Genomic DNA, 22,044 nt, shown 5'->3' on the forward strand with positions numbered 1-22,044 from the left:
TTATAATAAAAATAGGAAATACTTAGTGTTAATATTGATATATTTTGCAATTTTTAGTTAAAGTAAATTGTGATGCTAATAAATTTAATGAATCTGTTAGTTTTGGGTGTGTATTGCGTGACTATAATGGCTCTTGGTTGCGTGGTTATACTGGTTCTTTACCACCTGCTACTATTCTTCGAAGCGAGCTTTTTTTGCAATCTGGAGAGGACTAATTCTAGCATAGAAAACTGGGTTTAGCGATATCACTTGCGAGACGAATTGTTTGAATGCTTTTATCTTTGTTAATGATAGAAACAACCAAGTGCAAAGTTCTGATAATGATTTAGTGACTAAAATCAAAGAGATTTTAAGTTAGAATTGGAGAGCAAAAGTCAATCTAATTCAAAAAAATGCCAACTAAGTTGCTGATGTTTTGGCTAAATATGCAACATCTAATTGCATACAACAATTGAAATGGGATGAGCCTTGAAAAGATTTAATAGTGTTGTTGTAACGGGACTAGTCTTTGGTGTTTAGTGTGTTTTCTTTTGTTTTTTTTATCCTTTGACACAAAAAAAAATGACGCACTAGTTCTTTTTAGATTTTTTTTTACTAGATTTTTTATATCAAAATTTTAAATGTATTCAATAATAAATACATTAAATTATTTTATTATCATAATGAAATGATTAAAATACACCATAAAATTATTAATTAATTATTTTTCCTTAAAAAATTTTTGATCCCACGTGGAGAATAGTCTAGGTTTGTCTAGGGGTGTCAAATTCTCAGAAGACGGGGATCCCTACGTGGACCGTCTCGAATGAGGTTCCGATGGTGGGAAATTTTTTTCGTGGGGATGGGAATGGGAGCAAAATTTTTCCAAGACAGGCGCGGGGGCCGGAGCGGGGATCCCCGCCCCATCCCTGATAATTCCTCGAATTTTTGAACTTAGTTAAATACCTTTTCTTTATTTCTAACATAGGATTTTTTAGTAATTTCATCCATTAAAATCCTAATCCTATTATTCAGTGTCTTCCCTTCTCACTTTGTTGCTGCGCCGTCTACTCTCTATTCCCAAACTCCAACTCTCTATACTCTCCACTTTATTCAAACTGCAAAACTCCCACAGCATCATACACCCTTGTCGGTTGCCACTCGCCACCGGCCACTCCTGCGCCTTCACCCTGATAGCTTCACCACATCGTTCTCTCTCTTCGGGCACGGCGTCCTTCTCCTCTCCACTCCTGCGTCTGCGTATTTGCTTCCATCTCTTCGCTGCTCGCCGCGTCCCATCCCATTGCTCCACCATCTCTTCACTGCTCGTCGTCTACTACAGAGCATCGTTGCTAACGCTGCAATAGCCACCAGTTGCCCCTCTTCCATTCCCCGTCCACCTTCCTATAAACTTGACTTCAGGTTTGATTTTCTCTCCTTCTATGTATCTGAAGAAATTAGACATATAGAGTTTATAATTATGAAATAGTTAGGGTTTGATTTTGTTAATTATAATTTCTGTGATTCTGAGTTGCTAGATTTATTTAGGATTTTGTTAATTTCTGATTTTCTGCATGTACTTATTTTGCTCGTTTTGAGTTGATTTTGTAATTCAATTTGAGTTGAAAACTCTGATTATGTGGTTCTGAGTTGCTAGGTTCAAATTTGCTTGTTTACAAAAATAAAGTATCTCCTGATTTCTCTACTAAGTTTCATTTCCTTACAACACTTCTTGCAAGCAACACTGTTCTGGCTCCTACCACGTTAAGAGACAAAACCTCAGTCTTTACAATTTCTACTCAAAGTACTTCAACAGAACGCAAGGATTAAAAGCTAAATAAAAATGAGGCTAAGATTCAACCTCCCCTTTTTTTAGCCACTGATAACTATCATCACTGTTTTTGAAAACATGTTTATTAGGTCTTAAAATAGCTAATTTTAATTCACTTTAATTCCTTTCGATGTCTTGATATGTTTGTCGAGTGATTTCAGATTCATAAGGCAAGTATTGGATGGAAGAGAAAAGCAAGCAAGGTGGAGAATTCATGAAGAAATGAGCATTTGGAGAATTGAAGGCCGCGCGCACGCGTCACCCACGCGTACGCGTGAGTAGGAGATCTGCAAGCCACGCGCATGCATCACCCACACGTACGCGTGAGGAGGAAATTCGCCAACGACGTGCACGCGCCGTCCACGCGCACGCGTGACGCTGATCACGTGACCTCCTTAAAGTGAATTCGCTAGAGGCGATTTCTGAGTTTCCTAGGCCCAAGTCCAACTCATTTCTGAAGCTATTTGATGCAGAATTCAAGATTGGACAAAGGGGGAGCAATTAGATTTGGTTAACATCATGTTATAAGTAGTTTTCTAGAGAAAGAATCTCCCTCTTCTCTCTAGAATTAGGGGTTCTTAGGTTAATTTTCTTCTTAAATTTAGGTTTAATTTATTGTTCTTACATCTTCATTCTCTTAGTCTTTCTTGTTAATTTCCCTTTTTATGTCTCTTTTATGTTTATGAGCACTTTTGTTATTTTAATTTTCATTTAATACAATTTATGTTTTATGTTTCTTTTCTTGCTTAATTGAGTTGTTATTGTTATTTTCTTGCATTGGGTAGTTGTAGAATTTATGTTTCTTGCAATTTACCATGCTTTCTTTTTATGCCTTCTAAGTGTTTAATAAAATGCTTGGTTGGATGTTAGAGTAGTTTTTGAGCATTCTTGGCTTGAAAAGAGAAATTAGGTGCTCTTGAGTCATTAATACCCAACTTATGTTGGTGATCTAGAGTTGTTAGTTAATATTGTTTCCATTGACTCTAATCTCTTACTAATTCCATTAGTGAGTTGATTAGGACTTTTGGATTGAGACTAACTAGTCTTATTTGACTTTCTCTCAAGTGAAGATATCATTATACCTTCTTCCTATGTTGGAGATGACTAAGTAGGATTAGCTCTTGATAATTATTGTAATATTATTAGTGACTAGGATAGAAAGCCTTAATTCTCAACCCTCGCCATGAATGTGTCTCTCTTTGTTACTTGCTTTTTTTTAATTGTTTCCTTTACATGTCTTGTTATTTAATTTTTTATTCCCTTATTTGCAAACCACCCATTGGATACCATAATCAATAATGTGCACACCTCATTGCAATTCCTTTGAGAAACGACCCGAAATCTAATACTCTCGGTATTTTTATTGGTTTGCATTTGTGACAAACAAAATTAAACTTTGATTGAGTGCTACTTGTTGATTTAGAACTATACTTGCAACGAAGTTATTTCCTCTAACCGAGAAAAAAATTTTATCCGACAATAATACTCTTTCACATACATAAAACAATACAATTTATTTTTTAAAAATAATTTAATATATATGCTAATTAATTACTAACCAAAATTACTAAAATCTGCTAGTCCCACAACTTTTTGAAATTATAATAGTTTCAAAAAGTTTGTAAACACCTATACGCTTTAGAAAAATAATTGATAATTCATTTCATTACTCAGAATAAAAAATGGAAAAACTATAGATAAACAATGAAAATACTAAACAATGTGAATAATGGATATGTCGGATGTTCAATTCAATAAGTATGCAAATGATTATATTCAATATTTTTAATCGGATGATTATTTCTTTTTATTCAATTTATTCATACACATTAATAATGGTTGAATATTTAATTCACTAAATGTGCAGATGGTTATACTAATATTAAAGTTTAAAAGATAATTTAAACTTTAGGGTGGAATATTTTTTTATTTTATTCTGTTAATTTTAGAACCCATTATACAAAAGTCATTGTCTACCTAACAAAATCCAAAAAAATAACATCGTATATCCAACTAAAATTGGGTGACTTATTTATAGATCAAAATTGTCACTTTCTATGTATTTCTCTTCTATAATTAAATCTCGGACAACCAAAAAAATAAAAATACTGAGGGATAGAGGACTTTCTACAAGAACTTGGTAACAAAACTTCTGTTTTTATTTTTCATTTTTTCGCTCTCTACACACATCTTCAAAATCAACAGCCAGGTGAAGTGGTGCCATGTGTGGATGATGATGAGGCAGGAGAATTTCCTTCACCGTGATTAGCCCTTTCTTCTGAATGTGAATGATCTGAAACATCTTCTAACTTGTTGCATTTTGGTGAGTTCTTCATTGAAGGATGAGTTTGTGTGCGGGGAACAATGGTAGTTGGATGTGTGGCCACAGGTGCATAAATAGCAGCGTGTGGTGCAGTTGTAACCGTGGTTAATTCCCCTGATGACACTGTTGAGGTAGCTATGGCAGCAGTAGCAGCAGCATATTCTTGTGGCTGAACAAAAATGTTGCCAACAAGAAACAACGGAGCAGTTTGGGAGTTTGCACTGTTTGGAATCATAGTGGTTGGCCTTCTTGTGTGGAGACGAAATTTCTGTCCAAGACAAACACGGAATAAACACTTTTAGACCTATGATTTACAATACAAGATCAACTAACTCCAATTGTTATGAAAGTTAAAGAGGATTGATACCAATGACTTAGTTAAACTCTTATATCATTTCTCAAAGAATTTAATTTTGATATAATGTCATTGTAAAATAACTTTATACGTTCAGTCATCCAAAACAGATGTCCTGTGTCTGTGTGTTTCAAAACTACTCCATTTATGTCTGAGCTTCAAATCCAATTGAGTCATAAAGTTAGAAATGACCAAAGAGTAGTTTAGTATACAAATTACTAACCTGTAAGTGACTTTTGACTTCATCATTTGTAAGGCCATCAACCTTCATTAGCTCCCTTATCTGTTTTGGGGTGGCAGCTGCAACATACACCAAAATATTCAATATCAAATACAATACACACAATTCAAATTGTAATATATAGGTGTGATTTTCTTCAAAAACACCTTTTTTAATTTCATTCAATTTTGCCCCTAATATTTTTTATTTGTGTAGAAATTATCCAAAGATGATAATTCTATCTAAAATATTAGGAACAAAACTGAAAACTTAAGAACAAAATGTTAAAGGAAAAAATTGAACGACTCGAAAATGTTAGCTACAAAATTGAAGGAGGGAAATCTCAAAAGTTAGGGAGTAACAGAAAATTGACAAGGAAATTATGTTATGCTTCTTAAAATACTTACAATCTGCACCACCAAGCTGCTGAAGGGCATGAAGGAACCGTTTGTGTAGTTCCTGTGACCAGCACCGCCGCTGCTTCCTCTGACCCTGTCCTTTATCCTCTCTTTTACCGCCGCTTCCAGCATTGCCTCCGGTCGATACAGGTCCTGTGGAACTTGTTGCTGGTACCGGCGGAGAAGAAGGCGTTTTGGCAGTTGGCAATGATGATGATGATGCATTAACCTTTCCAACAGTGCTCTCCTCTCTGTGAAATGGCTGAAAAGCACCACCAATGCTTCTCTTCACTTCCACAACAGACGCTTTTCTAGGAACATCCTGATCAACAAAATTTCAAACAGAATCAGATTCCCACACTATTTCAGTTAGAAATTTTGAACTAAGTGCGTCTAACTAGGTGAGGATACATCAAATAATTTTCTAAACAGAGCAAGTAACATAACTCATTACTAAAAACGACACCAAGAAACAGAAACTAAAACAGTTCAACTAAGTTGAACCCAAACTTTTTTTTTCTTTATTTTCATACCTCTTTAGGTGGTTGGGGATCAGGGTTCCACAATTGAACAGATCTGAGCCAGTCAGATTTTTTCTTATCAGTGCTGCAGCTGCTGTTATTATTATTGTTGTTGGTACTATCCTCCTTTTGAATCTTGTTTCTATGAGAATGTTGCTCTTCACCATCATCATAATATTCTTCATCATCTTCTTCATCGCAATCAGGTGAAGCCCTTTTCTTGATTGGAATGAACTCCTCAAAAACAGGATCGTCCGTTGATGTCTGCTCCGAACACTCCGATTGGCCATTCAAATTGTACTCTGTCGTTGTTCCAGATAACTGCTGCCTACAGGCTTCAATTGCTGCATCAAACAGGAAAAAAAAAAATTGGAACATCAGAAAAAAGAGCAAACAAGTAAAAATAAATAAACAAATAAAATACCCAGAAACAAAAGGAACAAACTTTAACATGTTTCCCCAAAAGGGTGTCTGAAAATGTTTTCCTTTTTCGGTTTCATATTTACCTTGCGCGACAAGTTCTAAGGACAGGGGAAGCTCTCTGTGGAAGACTTGGATTTTTCTTCTCTCGTCCTCCAATGCTTCGATGTACTCGCGAAACCCCATCTTCTGGGGTTGGATTTTCTCAGAGAATTGCATCGCAAATTAACAATACAAGCCTCTTCAAAATTCTTCTCTATTCTTTTGTTTTCTCGTGAGTTCAGGTTTTTTTTTTCTCTTTCCTTTTTTGTTTGCGTGAGGGGGGAACTCTTAAAACTGTTTGAAGAAGAGGGTGAGAAGGAATATATATAAGGAAATGGCGTTTTGTACAAGCAGAGAGAGAGAGAGAGAGAGAGAGTACGGATCCAACAATGAAGAATATGGGATCTAAGTAGAATCAAAATTCGGAATAAACTTTCTAAACAAGCAAGAAAGAAAGAGAAGGTAGAGAGAGAACGTGGTATTGTGGGTTGGATCGGAGGGTGTAGAAAAACTTGGGAGGAAAAAAACACACCGAGGTCGGGGCGTCGCATAAGAAAACGAATCTTTGATGCGTTTTATATTCTCAACTTCTTTTTTTTTTTAATTATTTTCTCTTTCTATCACTAGTAGTATCTCGTTAGTTTTCTTTCCTTGAAGGTGAGGGGTAAAATAATAGAAAGAAAAAGTGAAAAGGAAGAAAATGCGGTAAGAGACAGAAGAAAGAGAGTATGATATTATGAATGAATATTCCAGGCTTTGATTCGCTTTTAAGTTCATTGTGAGTTGGCAATTGCATCAGCGGGTTCTATTCTCTCCTCTTTATCTCTCTCTCATCGGATAAGATCAAAAGACACTTCTTTTATTTTCTTCTCTCCTTATCTCCAGCAATTTTATCTTTGAAAAGTATAGAGTGCAGAAATTATTTTTAGAGGTAGGGTACTTAATATATTAAAATTAATTATTAATATAAAATATATATTAAAGTATATTATAATATTATAAAAATATAAAAAAGTATTTAACATATATTCTGTGTTATATTAAAATAATGACACGTATTCAATATATATTTTGTGTGTTGTTAGAATAATAATACATATTTTAAGTATTACATATATCTTATGTGTTGATTTTTATATACAAAATTTGTCCACATATAATTATATAAAATAACTATATTTTTAACAAAAATATCAATATTTTTTATTTAAAAAATTAGCCTATAAAATGTAATTTTTTTAAAAAAGATTTATTATTAAAATCATTAAACAAATTAGTATATCTATATTTTTGTTATTATATAAAAATAATTAATCTGATTAGTAAGATTATTTTTCTATATTTGAATCACTAACATAAAATATAATAAATAAAAAATTTATATTTGTTTAATAAAAATATAGTTAATAAAGAGTATTTTAAAAAAGAGTTAGATTAATGTGCTGCGTATATTAATTTGATTTTTAAAAAATAAAAATATCTTAAATAGATTTTTTAAAAATATAATAAATTATGTTTAGGATAAATTTTTTTTAACGTTTCACTTTTAGTATGGATACTTTAAAAGTTTCTTTTTATAATTTACTAACGAAAATGTCATTTTGGTAAGTAATTAAGTATTATACACTTTTAATCTTTTATTAGTAAATTAAATAAAAATATCTTTAAAGGCACCCAAGTTATTTTTATATAATAAAAATCATACGTTTTAAAAATATTATAATTATATAAGCAATATATTCAATATTTATCAAAATTTTTATTTTTAATAAAAATATTATTGAGTAGTAATTATTGTATTTGTCTTCAATATTTACATTTTATGTTAATTTTATTCTTAATATATAATTTTAATTTTATCTTTAATATTTTAATATATTTCAATTATATTCTTGATAAAATAACATATAATACGAAAATCCTATACTATTGGCACGTTAGCCAATGATTATCACATGTTAGTTAATGCATCACACTACAAGAAAATAGCTTAAAATCGTCAAATTTATTGTCAAATTCTATTTGTCTGTAATATTGTTGAAATTTTTGTTGAATTTTCTGATGGTAACACTAATTAAAAAAGTTATGATTTTTACCGTTGGATAAAAATTTTTATCCTACAGAATCCAACACTAAATTTAGCAAACAATAAAAACTATTATAAATAGCACAAATATTTCTTAAATATACAATTAGAAAATTTGACTGAAATATGAACACAAAAAAATATTGTTGGTAATATTGTTATTGTCAGATCGAATCTGATGATAATTAAAATGTTTTATTTTCATCAATAAATTTAAATTATTGTCAAATTTTTTCGAAGCAGAATCCGATGGTAATGATTTCCTAAATAAATCAGGCGCGATCTTTTTCACCTATCTCAAAAACTCATCTTCTTTCCTTAACCCACCAAACACCCTCTAAAACACCCCCAAATCCCCCCAGACACTCCCACCTCCTCCATCGTGCCCCCTGCCGTCGTCCCTAGTCCCTGTCCTATACCACCAAGTCTCCACTATTTTTGTTGTCGCCATTAGCATTTCCTCTAGCTTCTAATATCATCGTCACATGCACCCTTTTAATAGAGCAAACTTTTTGTGCTGCCGTAAAATTATCATCTCCTGACCCTCTACTTTAGTGGTTGACTTTCAATTTTTCAATAGAGCAAAGCAAAGCATTGATCTTAGATACTGGCTTCCTTTCATTCTCTCTATTTCAATTTGTAATTTTTTCTGTTCTAATTTTATTTTAATTTATTTTAATTGAATTTAATATTTTTAAAAAATGGTTTTAATTTTTGTATGTTTAAAGAAAAAGAATTTTGATTTTATTTTTTTTAGCTTGAGGATTTAAATGTTATGACGTTAGATGTGTTAGGGTTTCTTGCTACTGATTCTGTAAAAAAATATTGAAAACTGATTTGTTTTTGTTGTTTAATTGTTAAATGGTTAAATTTATTGATGTTTCCCAATTGGACATAAATGTTAGGATTCTGATGTTCTCATTTCAGTCGATCAAGCATAGATTTACAAAGGACTTAAGACTGCGATTGATTGTTGCTTGGAGTTAAAGTTGAATTTTAACAACTATGTTTAAATGCTACCCATTGTTTAGTTTTTGCTAGAAACTTAATTTTTTTAGGATGGATTTGTCGCACAAAAATGGGAGAAAGATGTCTAGTGACACCTTCTTGACCCTTTATTTGCTGGAAATTATGATATAACAAAAGAGTGTACAACATAATGGTTATGGCTTGATTGATTATTTGAAGTATTTACTTCGTGAAAAATGCAAATGATGCTTGGTATATATCTCTAATTTAAGAAAAAAATCTGCCAAAATTTTGTTAAAAATATCTAAAGTTTTGATGCCATTAATGCTTTTATTTTTATTGAGCCTATTTATATTGAAAAAATTGAGAATGTTGTTTAGTGGAGGCCTCTAAGAAAAAATTCTAGCAAAATTAAAAAAATTATAACTTGGATTGTTTACACTTTGTGGCACAATGATTCTAAATCATCATTTGTAGCTGTTTGAGGCAGAATTAGAGGCTCAGACCCAGACATCTCAGCAAAGTGCTAAAGAAGTCAACGGGTCGAACAGTATTATCGGATAGCCATACAAGAACTACATTTATAGAAAGGGATACTATTTCGCCAACACTCTTCGATTCGATTCTCTGGCGGCATCCTCCATGGCTATGAGTGTTCCACTGATATCTCAAGAGACCATGGCCAAGTTGCGTGAGCAGATCCACAACCTCACTCTAGGCTTGGATGAGCAAGGTCGACAATACAACAAGGCTGAATACCATCAAATTTACCGTCCGATTTTGTGTTGAACATTAGCGGAGAGTTTATCGATGGATTTGGCAATAAATTCGTCGGGTAAAAATATTACCGTCGGATTGAATTTTCTGACGGTAAATTCGCTAGTAATAATTGGAGGAAAAAAAAGAAAAATTGTCGCGATCATTACCATCGGATTTACCAGTGGATTTATTTGCTGATAATTCGAAATAGTGCAAAGCTGCATTTTTGTCATTCACAAAGCGTTACCGTTGAATTTATCCGCCGGTAAATCCGATGGTAATTTTGCACTAAATTCGAATTGCGAACTCTCTCCCCCCTCATTTTTAAACTACTCTCTCTCTCTCTCTCTCTCTCTCTCTCTCTCTCTCCACAAACCACCTCCGACAGTCTCTCCACCAATGTCGGTCACCACCAACAGCATTCAAAGACTGCGTGGACTACTTGTGTTGTATTCGTCACTTTATCACCGCCTTTTTGTTGCTCTCGCTACTATTGTCGTCGCCGTTGCTGCCACCGCTATCGCCGCTGCTCCTTGTGTCACTGGAGCTGCCTCTTACATCCCTCCAGGTGTGTTGTCCTTCTACTTCTTCTTATTAATTTTTTAATTTATTTAAAAAATCCTAACGCAGTCATGCCGGTTAGTCATTGTCGGCGCCACTTTGGCGTTTGTGCTGTCACCACGCCAAAAAAGTCCTCTGCACCGCCAATGTCTCCAAGTAACTCACTAATTAATTTTGGATAGTTAAATCCCAAAACATAATGTATCTGATTTTAATTTGTTGTGTATAAGAAAATTTGTAATTAGGATGTTTATATTAGAGATTTAACTGTTTTTCTGGGTTTGCAATTTAGGGTTTTTAATTCTGTTTTTATTTTGGATTTTTTTTAATTCTGTTTTGATGATTCTGTGTTTGAAAGTTTGTTTATGATTCTAATTTTGAATTTTGTTTTAATGATTATGTGTTTATTATTATGATTTCTATTTAATGTTTTGATTTCTATTTTATTGTTCTGTATGTGTAAGATTTCCAACTGTATTGTTCTAATTTCTGTTCTAGTGCTGTTTGAGTTAATTATTTTATGAGTTAATTAGTTGATTATTGTTAAATATATGAGTTAATCTTAACTTATTTTATTTTCTGAGTTATTATTGATTTATTGTTTATTGTTGTTAACTGTCTAAATTTATTATTATTTGAGTTAATTAGTTGATTGTTGTTTATCGTTTGAGTTAATCTTAACTTATTTATTTTTTGAGTTAATTATTGACTTATTATTTATTGTTGTTAACTTTCTAGGTTTAGTATTATCTGAGTTAAGTATTTTCTGAGTTAATTAGTGTTATATTTTCTAATTTACTAGTTTAAAAACTATTGAATTTAAACATTTAAAATTATATATTAATTTTTAAACATTTTTTAAATTAAAATTTTAAGTTTACCATCGGATTTACTGAAAAAAATTCTGATAGTAAAAATTACCAGCAAAAATTTTCTAAAGGTAACTAATAGCAAATGAAGAAACCCGCCGATAAATAATTACTGATGAGTTTTATACCGTCAAATTTATTCTGACTGTAAACATATTAAATCTGATGGTATTCAACATTTTTCTTATAGGAAGTATGGCTAGAGAAATGACAGAAGATAGAGGCAACTTGTGTGAAGATTAATAAACCCCAAATTTAGAGTTTATCTTGTGTTGAATTTAGTGAATTTTATCAACTTATCTCACATTTATCCAATGAAATAGCATGGCTTTGTGAGATTCTCCTAAATTGTATTTAAGATTAAAAACATGCTTTTTAGACTCTTAATTTGCTAAATTTAATTCATTTTAATTTTATTTGATGCCTTGATGTGTTTGTTAAGTAATTTCACGCTTAGAAGGCAAAGATTAGATTGAAGAAGTGAAGAAAAAAGCATGCAAAGTACAGAATTCGTGAAGAAATGAGGATTTGGTGGAATTCATACCCATGCGTACGCGAGAGGGAAGATTTCTTCAAGCGACGCGTACGCGTGACATTGCGTGTACGACGTGAAGAAATTAAAGGCCTAAAAAGCATATTTTCAATCTTAAGCACAATTTATGGAGAATTTACAAAATAATCATGCTATTTTAGTGATTCAATGTAGGAAAGTTGATAAAATTCACCAAATTCAATACAAGATAAACCATAAAATTGTAGTTTATCAGTGACAAGCAAACTTTTAAGTTTGGTGTTGTAGAGTGTGCTCTCTGTTTATCTCATCATCAATGACACCAAAGGGAGGTGAATCATCTTGAAAAAGGAGCACAGCATGAGGAATGAGATGGTCACCAGAATAACTAAAGTGGTTGAGTTCTTTTTATTCTATTTTTTCTTCTATTTTCATTATATTATATTCCTATTTTCTGTTACTTTTCTCTATCTGTTGCATGACCTGCAGTATTTTCAATTTTTTAGGTTTTAGTCTGATTCAGCTATTTATTTTTAATTTGAAAGGATGTCTCATGTACTGCTCATTGAGCTTGAATCTAAAAGGAAAAAGAAAAGAAGTGATGTATTGCATGAGAAATTGAGTTTTTATTTAAGAGTAGTCTTATTTACTTAGATGTGGTGGTATTTATCTGTGACTTTAAATGGATGATATGAACAATGCATATTTGAATTTGGATCAAAAGATGTTGATGCATGATGAATAGGAATTTAGAGAACTATTATGAATTCTCTAAATTAAACATGAAACTAATCCTTGAAGCAAAAGAAGCATAAAAAAAATAAAAGGCAAGGCCTAAGGTTTTGAGCATCAATAGCTAAGAAGGTTAAGAATCATCAAAAGCTCAAAGAGTTGTTTTGCTAGTCATATGCTTGTGGTGTGACTATGTCAAAAAATTCTTGAGACAGAGCACTTAGAGTCAAAGCCAAGTGCAATAAAGAGTATGCCAAAGGCTCTAAGCACCACTGACTGAAAAAGTTCAATAAAAAATATTCGAACTCAGAGAGTTTTCAGTTAAGTGCTTGTGGTGTTTCTGTGTCAAACAAAGCTTGAGACAAAATATTTGCAGTCACGTCTAGGCTCAAGGTGCAAAACACCAAAGAAAAAATAAGAAATGTTGTGTTCAAGGATTAATCCGAAGTAAAAATCAAGAGAATTCATAATATTATCCGGATTCTAATTCTGAATAAAATTAACATTCCTAAACTCCAAAGGATAGTGAGATGCCGAAACTATTCATCGTCGCAGTATTGTTAAACCACTCAGAAAATAGACAAGAGCTTAATTGAAAAACTCAACTCTCATGCAAATTCACATCTCAGGTTTATATTATTTTCGGTAGCTTGAGGACAAGCAACAATTCGGATTTGGTGTTGTGATGCGTGAACATCTTTCTTATCTTTTCTTTGTAAAATTGCATGGGAAATTATTGAATAAAATCAAGATTTAGGTGCTTTAAGTCACCATGAATTCTACTTTGAGTTGTTTTACAATTTGATATATTACAGGTGGCATTTGGGCGAGTTTGACAGAGTCCGTGTAGAAGAAAAGGAAGAAAGTGGATGATGTTGTCAACCCTGACCTCCTCGCACTCTAACGTGCATAACTTAAGTTACAAAGGTCCAATTAACGCAATTCTAATGGTATTGAAAAGCCAACTTTCAGAACTTTCCAACGATATATAATAGTCTATACTTTTCTTCTGACATTACGGCGTCAAATGCCACCAAGGTGGCGCTAAACTTCATCCAACCCAAGTTTGGCGCCAAGACTCATAATATGCCACATTTGATGCGGCCTTGGTGACGCCAAACTTGATCAAGCTCAAATTTGGCACCAAGAACTCATAAAGCTCTTATTGGATGCGGTCATTGTGGCGCGAAACTTGAAATTCTCAAGTTTGGCGCCAGACTCCTAATAACGAATAACACCAGCGTGATCTTTATGATTTCGTTTGATTTAATTTGGTTTTAGAATTTTTTTTTTAATTTAGAAAAGATATTTTAGGTTTTAGAAAATATATTTTACATTTATTAGGATTAGATATAAAAGAAAAAGATATATTGGCCTAGTTCTTCTTCTTCTTCTCTTCAGCACTTTACACTTTTCTCTACTAGGATTTATTTTCTCCATGAGCAACTAAACCTCCATTATTAAGGTTAGGAGCTCTGTTTATTTTATGGATTAATACTATTGTCACTCTATGTTAATTATTATATTAATTTAAATTCAAGGATTCCTTTCGTTTTTCATCTTATGAATTTGAGTATATTAGAAGATAATTCTTGTTCTACATGAATTCTTGTTGATTCTTGAAAAAGTTAACTATCTTAATAATAGCTTGAAAAAGTAACTTCCTCCTAAATCATTAATTGCTTGAACTTAACGGGATACGTGACATATAATCGTCTTATATTTGGGTAATTAGGATTTTTGTAGCTAATGAACTAGAATTAGACTTAAACCTCTAATCAAAATTAAGTGACCAAGAAATTGGCAGTTGATTAGCTTAGAGGAGACTAAATCACTAAGGAATTAGGGTTTAGTCAATTACAATTTATCATGAATTGAATCTTACATGATTAAAATAGTTGGTAAGAACTACTAATCCAGAAAAATAAATACCTCTAAAACCTTAACTGCTCTCTCATACATTTTTCACACCAAATCTTTGCTCGCTTTCTTGAACTCTCTGAAATGTTGTTTAATGCAATTTAAACCCAAAACACTATTTTTCGCTTGTCTGACTAAGTGAATCACTCAATTATTGTTACTTGGACCATCAATCTTCATGGAATCGACTCTCACTCATCTGAAGTATTATTTGATATAATCCGATACACTTGTCAATTTAATTGTTGATTGTAAATTCTGCACTAATCTTCCACCAACTTAGCATAGAAGTTTTCCCAGAGTTGCATGTAAGTGTTGTTCATCGTCTATTGTTTCCTTGTGATGATGTTGAACCTTGAGAAGCCATGTTTTACAATTTTTTTTCTTTTTTGATTTTCAAAGAGAGTGATCTAAGATTTACATTGGGATTTTAGGTTTTTTATATTTTTTTTAATTTTTAATAAAAAGATAAAATAAAATGATTAAAAAAAGCTTTTTAACTGACTAGGATAATGTATTGCCACATCAGACACTAGGGTAAAGTACTTTTTTAGTCCCTAAGGTATTGGGTCAAAATTAAAATCGTCTTCGACATTTTTTTCTTATTAAAATCATTCTTAACATTACAAAACATTATAAAATCATTCTTTTGTCCATAAACAATATTTTTTGACAATTTTGCCCTTAAAAAAATCCTTTCCTTTACCACTAACCTCTCTCTCTCTCTCTTTCTCTCTCTCTCTCTGACTCTTAATCTCCTTCATCACTAACCCCATAACCACAAAATAAATCACGGAGGAGTTGAAGGAAAAGTGTTATCATTTGATGACACATGTAAATGAAACAAAAGATAGCACCAACGAATATGACGCCATATTCATCTTTAACCATGAAGAGCATTTGGAGGGGCTTAGACATCATTTCTTGTCTCTAAGGCCCGGAGAAGATGTAGATAACATAGTAAATTCTTTTTCTATTGCCTTAACATTAATGATTTTTCTAAAGACTCTTATACTGTATATCTCAAAAATTTTCTTCCTGTAGGTGGTCAATGCACAATGTATGATTCTCAATGATAGAAAATGTCACCGATTTCAGGAAGAAATATACTGTGTGCCGATGGAAATTATGGTAAGCCAAATTTTTTATTCCCTGAGTAATTTACTGGTTTTGATAAATAATTTGGTTCATTTGTGATTTAACTAAGGTTCATTTTGCAAATGTTTATGTTGGGTACCCATGGCGAGAATTACATTGATCCACATACCAACAAGGCCTACCGGATGGATATCGATCAATATGCACACTACTGCCGTTTTTTTGACAAAAAAATAAAAAAAACTGGCATCGCATCCATTTGTAAGTTGTGATTTCTAAAATTTCTTTGATAATTCTGTTGTTTGCTATTTGGACTGAAATATTCTATTTTTTTTCCAAACTTCAGCTATTTGTGCCGATTTGCAACGGAAGACACTGGTGGATGTGGATTGCCGATGTCCAGAAGAAGGCTTTCTATGTGCTTGACCCTGTCAACAAGAAGAAAGATCAAATACCTGACTTGAGAATTAAACTGAACAAATTTGTTGTAAGTTATTTAAATCATACATATTTTTTTGTAATTCAAACATAAGTAGAATTCGGTTCATTAGAGTTGGTGATTTACATTCAGTTCATACTTAAGTGTTCAATTGAGTTCTTTTACATGCAGAAATGTTTCCCTTGTTGATTGAATATTTATCACATTTTATTCAAACATGAACAGAGTTCGGTTCATTGTAGTTGTTGATTCACATTCACTTCATCCTTAAGTGTTCACTTGGGTTCTATTGCATGCACAAAATGTTTTTCTTGCTGATTGAATGTTTATTATGTTTTATTCAGACCATGAACAGAGTTCGGTTCATTGTAGTTGGTGATTTACATTCACTTCATCCTTAATTTTTGTATGCTTTTCAGGGATTAATAGTCTCCCAGATGAGGGTTTATGCTGGGACGGAACCCTTAATAGAGGACGAAAAGGGATTAAAAGCAGAGTATATCAGGCTCAATAGACAACGAACAAAGTAAAAATCTTTCTCTGCTATACTACTATTTTTAATGTGCTTTATTTTGTATACTGTTAATCATATTTTACTTATTTCTTGCTTAGCTATGATTGCGGGATATACGTCATGAAATGGCTCAAAACAATTGATCCCCGAAAGATCAAAAAAGGGAAGAGGTATTAATATAAAAACTGGACACAAGTAAGTAATTTCTAAATTAATGAAATTCGTTTCACTTCTTATTTCGGTTGGGATTCATTTCTTATGTAACTAATTTCTTTCAATTTAATTGTAGGAAGAAATTGATGCCTTCAGGCGCGAATATGGTCCAAACATTCTCTTGGACAAAATGAACAAAATTAGAGAACAAATGATTCGAGAATCTGAAGCCATAAGACTCCCAAAGCCATCTGCTGCCTTCTCTAGCCCTTTTTGTAAATTCATATATGGGGACATATATAGTAAATAAGATATACTTTGTTTGACTAGTTGTCATTAACACTATTTTGTTTAACTTGTTTAAAATGGTAAACACTGCTTCTTTAATGTATATATGTGAATATTAATGAAATTTTATTGGAAATATAATGTTAATAGAAAATATAATGTTATTGTATATATCTGTTGGAACTCTCTGGTTGCTGTTTCTTTCTAGGTTCACAATGAATCGATTCAAGGTACTTATCAAACGTTAAGATCCCCCAAAACACAAATGAACCGAAATTAATACATTGGATGAATAAAAAAAGTGCATATATCACTATAGTAGAGAGCTAATTTGAAAAAAAATGTATATATCAGTATTCAGTTTCAGAAACACCTGAACCCTTTGACATAACAGAATAAAGTAACTATTTAATAAACTAAAAAGTAACTACTCAATAAAGAATTTCAGTAATCTAATATGAAAAATAAAAAAGTGACTATTCAATAAAGACTAACACCAGTCAGGAATCAACCCTCCTATAACTTCAATGAACCAAAATTTGCTCATATATGAATGCAAATTTATGTTAATAAAAACTAAAACTCCTATAATCCTCTCTGAGATAATTCATATCCTATGCATTATAAAGGCTGTAGCTTGACTGAATCATTGATCCATCGTCTAAAAGGTTCAATTACAAAAGAAAAAATAAATCTTATATTAGCAAAATGCACAAATGAATGTTTCCCTAATCAAAATCAAATCAATGTTACCTCTTTTGTTCTAACACGTGGCGGACTTTGAAGATCATTCACATCGCTCAACGTCGCTTGTTCGTGGCATAACAAACTTTTTCCTTTGCTTCTTACTTGATATTCTTGCATCTGGCCCATGATATTGTCAAACGCCCGGTCCAGAATTCTGGTCAGCTCCTCAGACTTTGACGCAAATTCACAAATATTGTACGGTCGAAATACCAAATCGTCGAATCTCTTACTTTTTGGATCCAATAGAGGCTCATATTGGCTGCTCTTGATGTGTGTATGCCTCCGCTTTATGTTCTTACTCCAGCGTTCTAGTATGTATTTCGGTGCCACGTTATCTACTCGCTCGAAGCTTAAGATGCTTAGAGAATGGTGGCACAGTTTGCCCCTTGACTCAAACAATAGGCACTGGCACTTTACCTCTCATGATACTGTGTTGTAGGTGACGAAAAAATTGTTGAATGTGGATTTAGAAACATGCTCTATGACTTCGTATGTTGTGAAACCTAGGGTGGAATGCATTGACCTTGTGATGCAATTTACCTTTCCTCCGAATTATCCTTGAACTTTCCTAAACTTCTCATGGGTATACACATGCTGAAACTAAGCCTCCATTGCTGATTTTGTTGCGCACGGTATCACAGTGTGAAAATCTGTAGCATCAAATTTTCTCTCTCTTTATCCTCTGCTTGCTAGGCAATTGTCGTATTGCTTCACGAATTAACTCAAGGAGCTGTTGCGTGTGATGAACTTGTTGAGAAATACGCGCATGCTCTCGCTGCTTCTCATCCCATACCAGAAGTGGTGATCTAGGTAAACAGGAATCTATATATGGTGATCTTCATATAGCTCTGCAGAATGAACCGAAAACATGAGCCAACATAAACCAAAATCTGTGCACATTTTAACCCAAAAAGTAACAGCATGAAAATAATTCAAATTAAAATCTCGGTTGCCTGAGAGCCACTTATTGCCTTTGAGACCGTACTTTGTGATGAAATCGTTCCAGTTTCTGTCGAATGCGTCTTTTGTGAACGAGTTCCAAACGACGTGGCTCATCTCGATGGCCCTTTGCATCGATGCGCATTGGTTGGTTAGAATGCCTTTTGGTACTTGCCCTCCCATGCAATGTAGCCAACACTCAAATAGCCGTTTGAATGATTAGATGTCCTCGTTTTTCATCAGGGCGCATCCGAGAAGTGTCGACTGACCGTGATGATTCACGCCTACAAAAGAACCAAAAACTAAATTGTACCTGCAAAAATGGACACTCTCACAAGTTATGAACCGAAATGTGTAGATTCAGTGAACCTAAAAACTTAATTTCGGTGAGTCGAATACCTGTTTGTGTTGTAGGTGGTGTCGAATGAAACCACGTCTCCAAAATACTCGCATGCAGCCCTGCTTCTTGCGTTGGCCTAGAATGCATTTTTGATGGAGTGATTGCATTCGAAGTTGAGCTCAGAAAAGAAATTTTGGTTCTTCTCTTTCATTCTTAATAAGTACTTCCTGAATTCTTTGGCATCGTCTTGTTCGAAAATATTTTATACTTCCCTTCTGATGTAATTTCTCATATGTCTTTTTCCATATAACTTAGTTCCCGATGATTGCCAACTGTTGCTACGAATGATTGGTAAGTTTTGCTCGATCTTATTCCGGCATCCTCGTTGGTTTCGATGGTGCGACGTACAAACATGCTTAGCTTCCTGTGTTGTTTAAGCATATCTACCCGGTCTGGATAGCAGGAGTGTGAATGATTCAGAACAACTTTGAAAATTATTCAAAAGACCAACGTCCTTCAATACATGTACGTAGATCCTAGCTGGACAGTTTATGTCGGCTGAGAGATTTCTCTTCAGAGTTTGAGATATCTTGGATTTTCACCTCCCTCTTTGCTGTATACGATTAGTTGATTCTTAATCTCGTCTCCCTTTCGAGTCGTGTTTCTTATTTTGGTAGAAAACCAGCAAGTTAAGAATAATTTTTGTAGAACATTCCAGCTTCTTCTAGTGTCTTGAAAGTCATCCCAACCTTTGAGACAAATTGTTCATCCACAACACATCTGATATGCATAATGAACATAACATATTATTAAGGTGAAACAATTGTATAGTACTAAATGAACGGAACATTATCTATTATATAAATTCAAATTTGAACAGCTGTCTGCATAATGAACCGAACATGTTATTAAGGTGAAACAATTCTATAGTACTAAATGAATGGAACATTATCCATTATATAAATTCAAATTCAAACAATTTTTTGCATAATGAACTGAACACGTTATTAAGGTGAAACAATTGTATAGTGCTAAATGAACGGAATATTATCCATTATATAAAATCAAATTCAAAACACATGTATCTACAATTTAGAGATTATCAATTAATTCAATTAAATTCAATTCAGAACACCTGCGTCTATTCAATTCAATTCAATTTAGCAATTGCATTCCATTCAATTCGATTCAAAAAATAATCCAAACCTCGTCTGCTTGATTCATTTTAGAAGAATAATCCAAATTGTTTTCATTCAATTTATTTAAAGTTGAATAATCCATTGTTTTGATAGCCTATTGAAATATGAAGAAGATAAATCCACAGATCGAAGAAGAAAACGAAGAAGAATAGGAAGAAGAACGACGAGCAACAGAGAAAAACAACGAGCAGCAGAGAAGAAAAAAGAAGAAGAACGATGAGCAGCAGAGATTGTAGATCCAAAAATTACAATGCAAATTGTTAACGTTGAAAAATATTTACATTGAAGAAGAAACTTTACGTAATTATGTTACGTTAATACGAGGAAGAGGAGGAAACGCGTGTATTTCACATAACTTGGGGGAGAGGGGAGGAGACGCGTCTAAAAAAAATGCTTGGATAATTTGGTTAGATTTTTTCGGTGTCTATTTAAACATCAATACTTGAAATATTAAGGCCTACTTCCTTTCATGCATGTAGTTGAACATTTGAACTTGATGACACATTTGTATCATAGAGTCCATTAACTTGAAACTCAGGAGGCACATCTTCATATTGAGGTAGAGCAAAACTATATGGCTGCACAGATTGTATATTCCCATTGTAATAGCATGGCGATGAAGAGTTCTGGTTGTTGCTTCCATCTCCAGTGTAATTTAGAAAATCAACTTGTATATCATGAGTGCTAAAAGTACCAACTGGTTGCTCCCAATCCAAAGTCCCATTTTTTCCCATAAGTTGCATACTATTTTGGTCAAAATGAAGAGTGGAAGATTGTGATGAACTTCCCCCTAATTGCGAAGGGTAGAATGGTAATTGGGTGGTATAATCAATAATGGGTGTCATGGGAAGGTGAGGAATAAACTGTGCTTGCTGAGACTTGTTTGGCATAAAATTAAGGTAGCTACTAGGGTTTGATGAAGCCAAGTAAAGAGTAGCAAAAACATTCTCATCAACATTGTCTTTTGATTCTACCATTATTGCTTTTCCCTTGGGATTTTGCTTTAGCATGTTGATTCTTTGATTGCAAGACACAATCTTAGAATCCAAAATTCCAGCAAACATTATCAGTTGGTCTTCCCTAAGATCATTGAATGAGGTATCCCAAGTAGGATATGTGATCTTGGGCTTAAGCTTCTCCTTCTCCTTGTGCACCTTAGAAATCTCACCTTCAACTTTCTTAACCCTATCTCTATAATACTTTTCAATATCATAGATCCTAGGAGGTCTATCACTTGTTGTGTTATGGTACTTTTGAATGATTCGGCGTACCTGGTCGGTGTCTTGGGGCCATGTCTCAGGTTTGGTGGGTCTTTGACCATCAAAGTTGGGGCCATAGATAATTAAACAAACATCAACACCACAAAGAGTGGAGAACTCGTCCACTTTCTTCATTAATCCATTCTTTCTCTTTACAAATGTTGTCTTCCTAGCTTTTTCTTTCTGAATTAGCTCCATTGATAGTCTTCCACGACCCATTTGCTGAAAATTATACATTCTAACATTCTTAGAAACAACGTCTTTCCTCCCCTATAAATAACATATTGTTTTAAAAATAATACAAACACATCCAATTCTTTTTGTTAATTAAATTTAACTAATTAGTCTAACATAACAAAAATCAGTTATGACGAGTTTATTCTAAATTTTATTGTTTAATTTAGTTAGAGTTAGTTTATAAAAAGACTTTGAAATTGTAAAATTACTCTTTTTTTATTTAAGAGATTGATTTAATTATTTTAATTTTTATGTATAATATTAGTTATTGTTGAATCAATTTTGAACAGTGTCACGATAATTATATTAATTATTTTTTTAACACAAAAATGACA

General features: G+C 32.9%; 2 protein-coding genes across 2 annotated transcripts; both read right to left on the minus strand.

Moving 5' to 3' along the window:
• Positions 1–3,818: 3,818 nt before the first annotated feature.
• On the minus strand, positions 3,819–6,645 carry LOC107491291 (transcription factor HHO3). Its single transcript, XM_016112121.3, has 5 exons — positions 6,134–6,645; positions 5,640–5,971; positions 5,116–5,428; positions 4,712–4,788; positions 3,819–4,401 (listed from the first exon to the last, which is right to left on the minus strand). Exons 1-5 carry the CDS (start codon positions 6,264–6,266, stop codon positions 4,009–4,011), a joined length of 1,248 nt encoding a protein of 415 aa, XP_015967607.1. The 5' UTR covers positions 6,267–6,645; the 3' UTR covers positions 3,819–4,008.
• Positions 6,646–20,966: 14,321 nt separating this feature from the next.
• LOC107490923 (agamous-like MADS-box protein AGL82) lies at positions 20,967–21,691 on the minus strand. Its single transcript, XM_052261866.1, has 2 exons — positions 21,093–21,691; positions 20,967–21,003 (listed from the first exon to the last, which is right to left on the minus strand). The coding sequence occupies exons 1-2, from the start codon at positions 21,689–21,691 to the stop codon at positions 20,967–20,969; spliced, it is 636 nt and encodes a 211-aa protein (XP_052117826.1).
• Between the last annotated feature and the right edge of the window lie 353 nt (positions 21,692–22,044).

The sequence above is a fragment of the Arachis duranensis genome, chromosome 5, assembly GCF_000817695.3.
Source record: "Arachis duranensis cultivar V14167 chromosome 5, aradu.V14167.gnm2.J7QH, whole genome shotgun sequence".
In the NCBI taxonomy this organism is placed as follows: Eukaryota; Viridiplantae; Streptophyta; class Magnoliopsida; order Fabales; family Fabaceae; genus Arachis; species Arachis duranensis.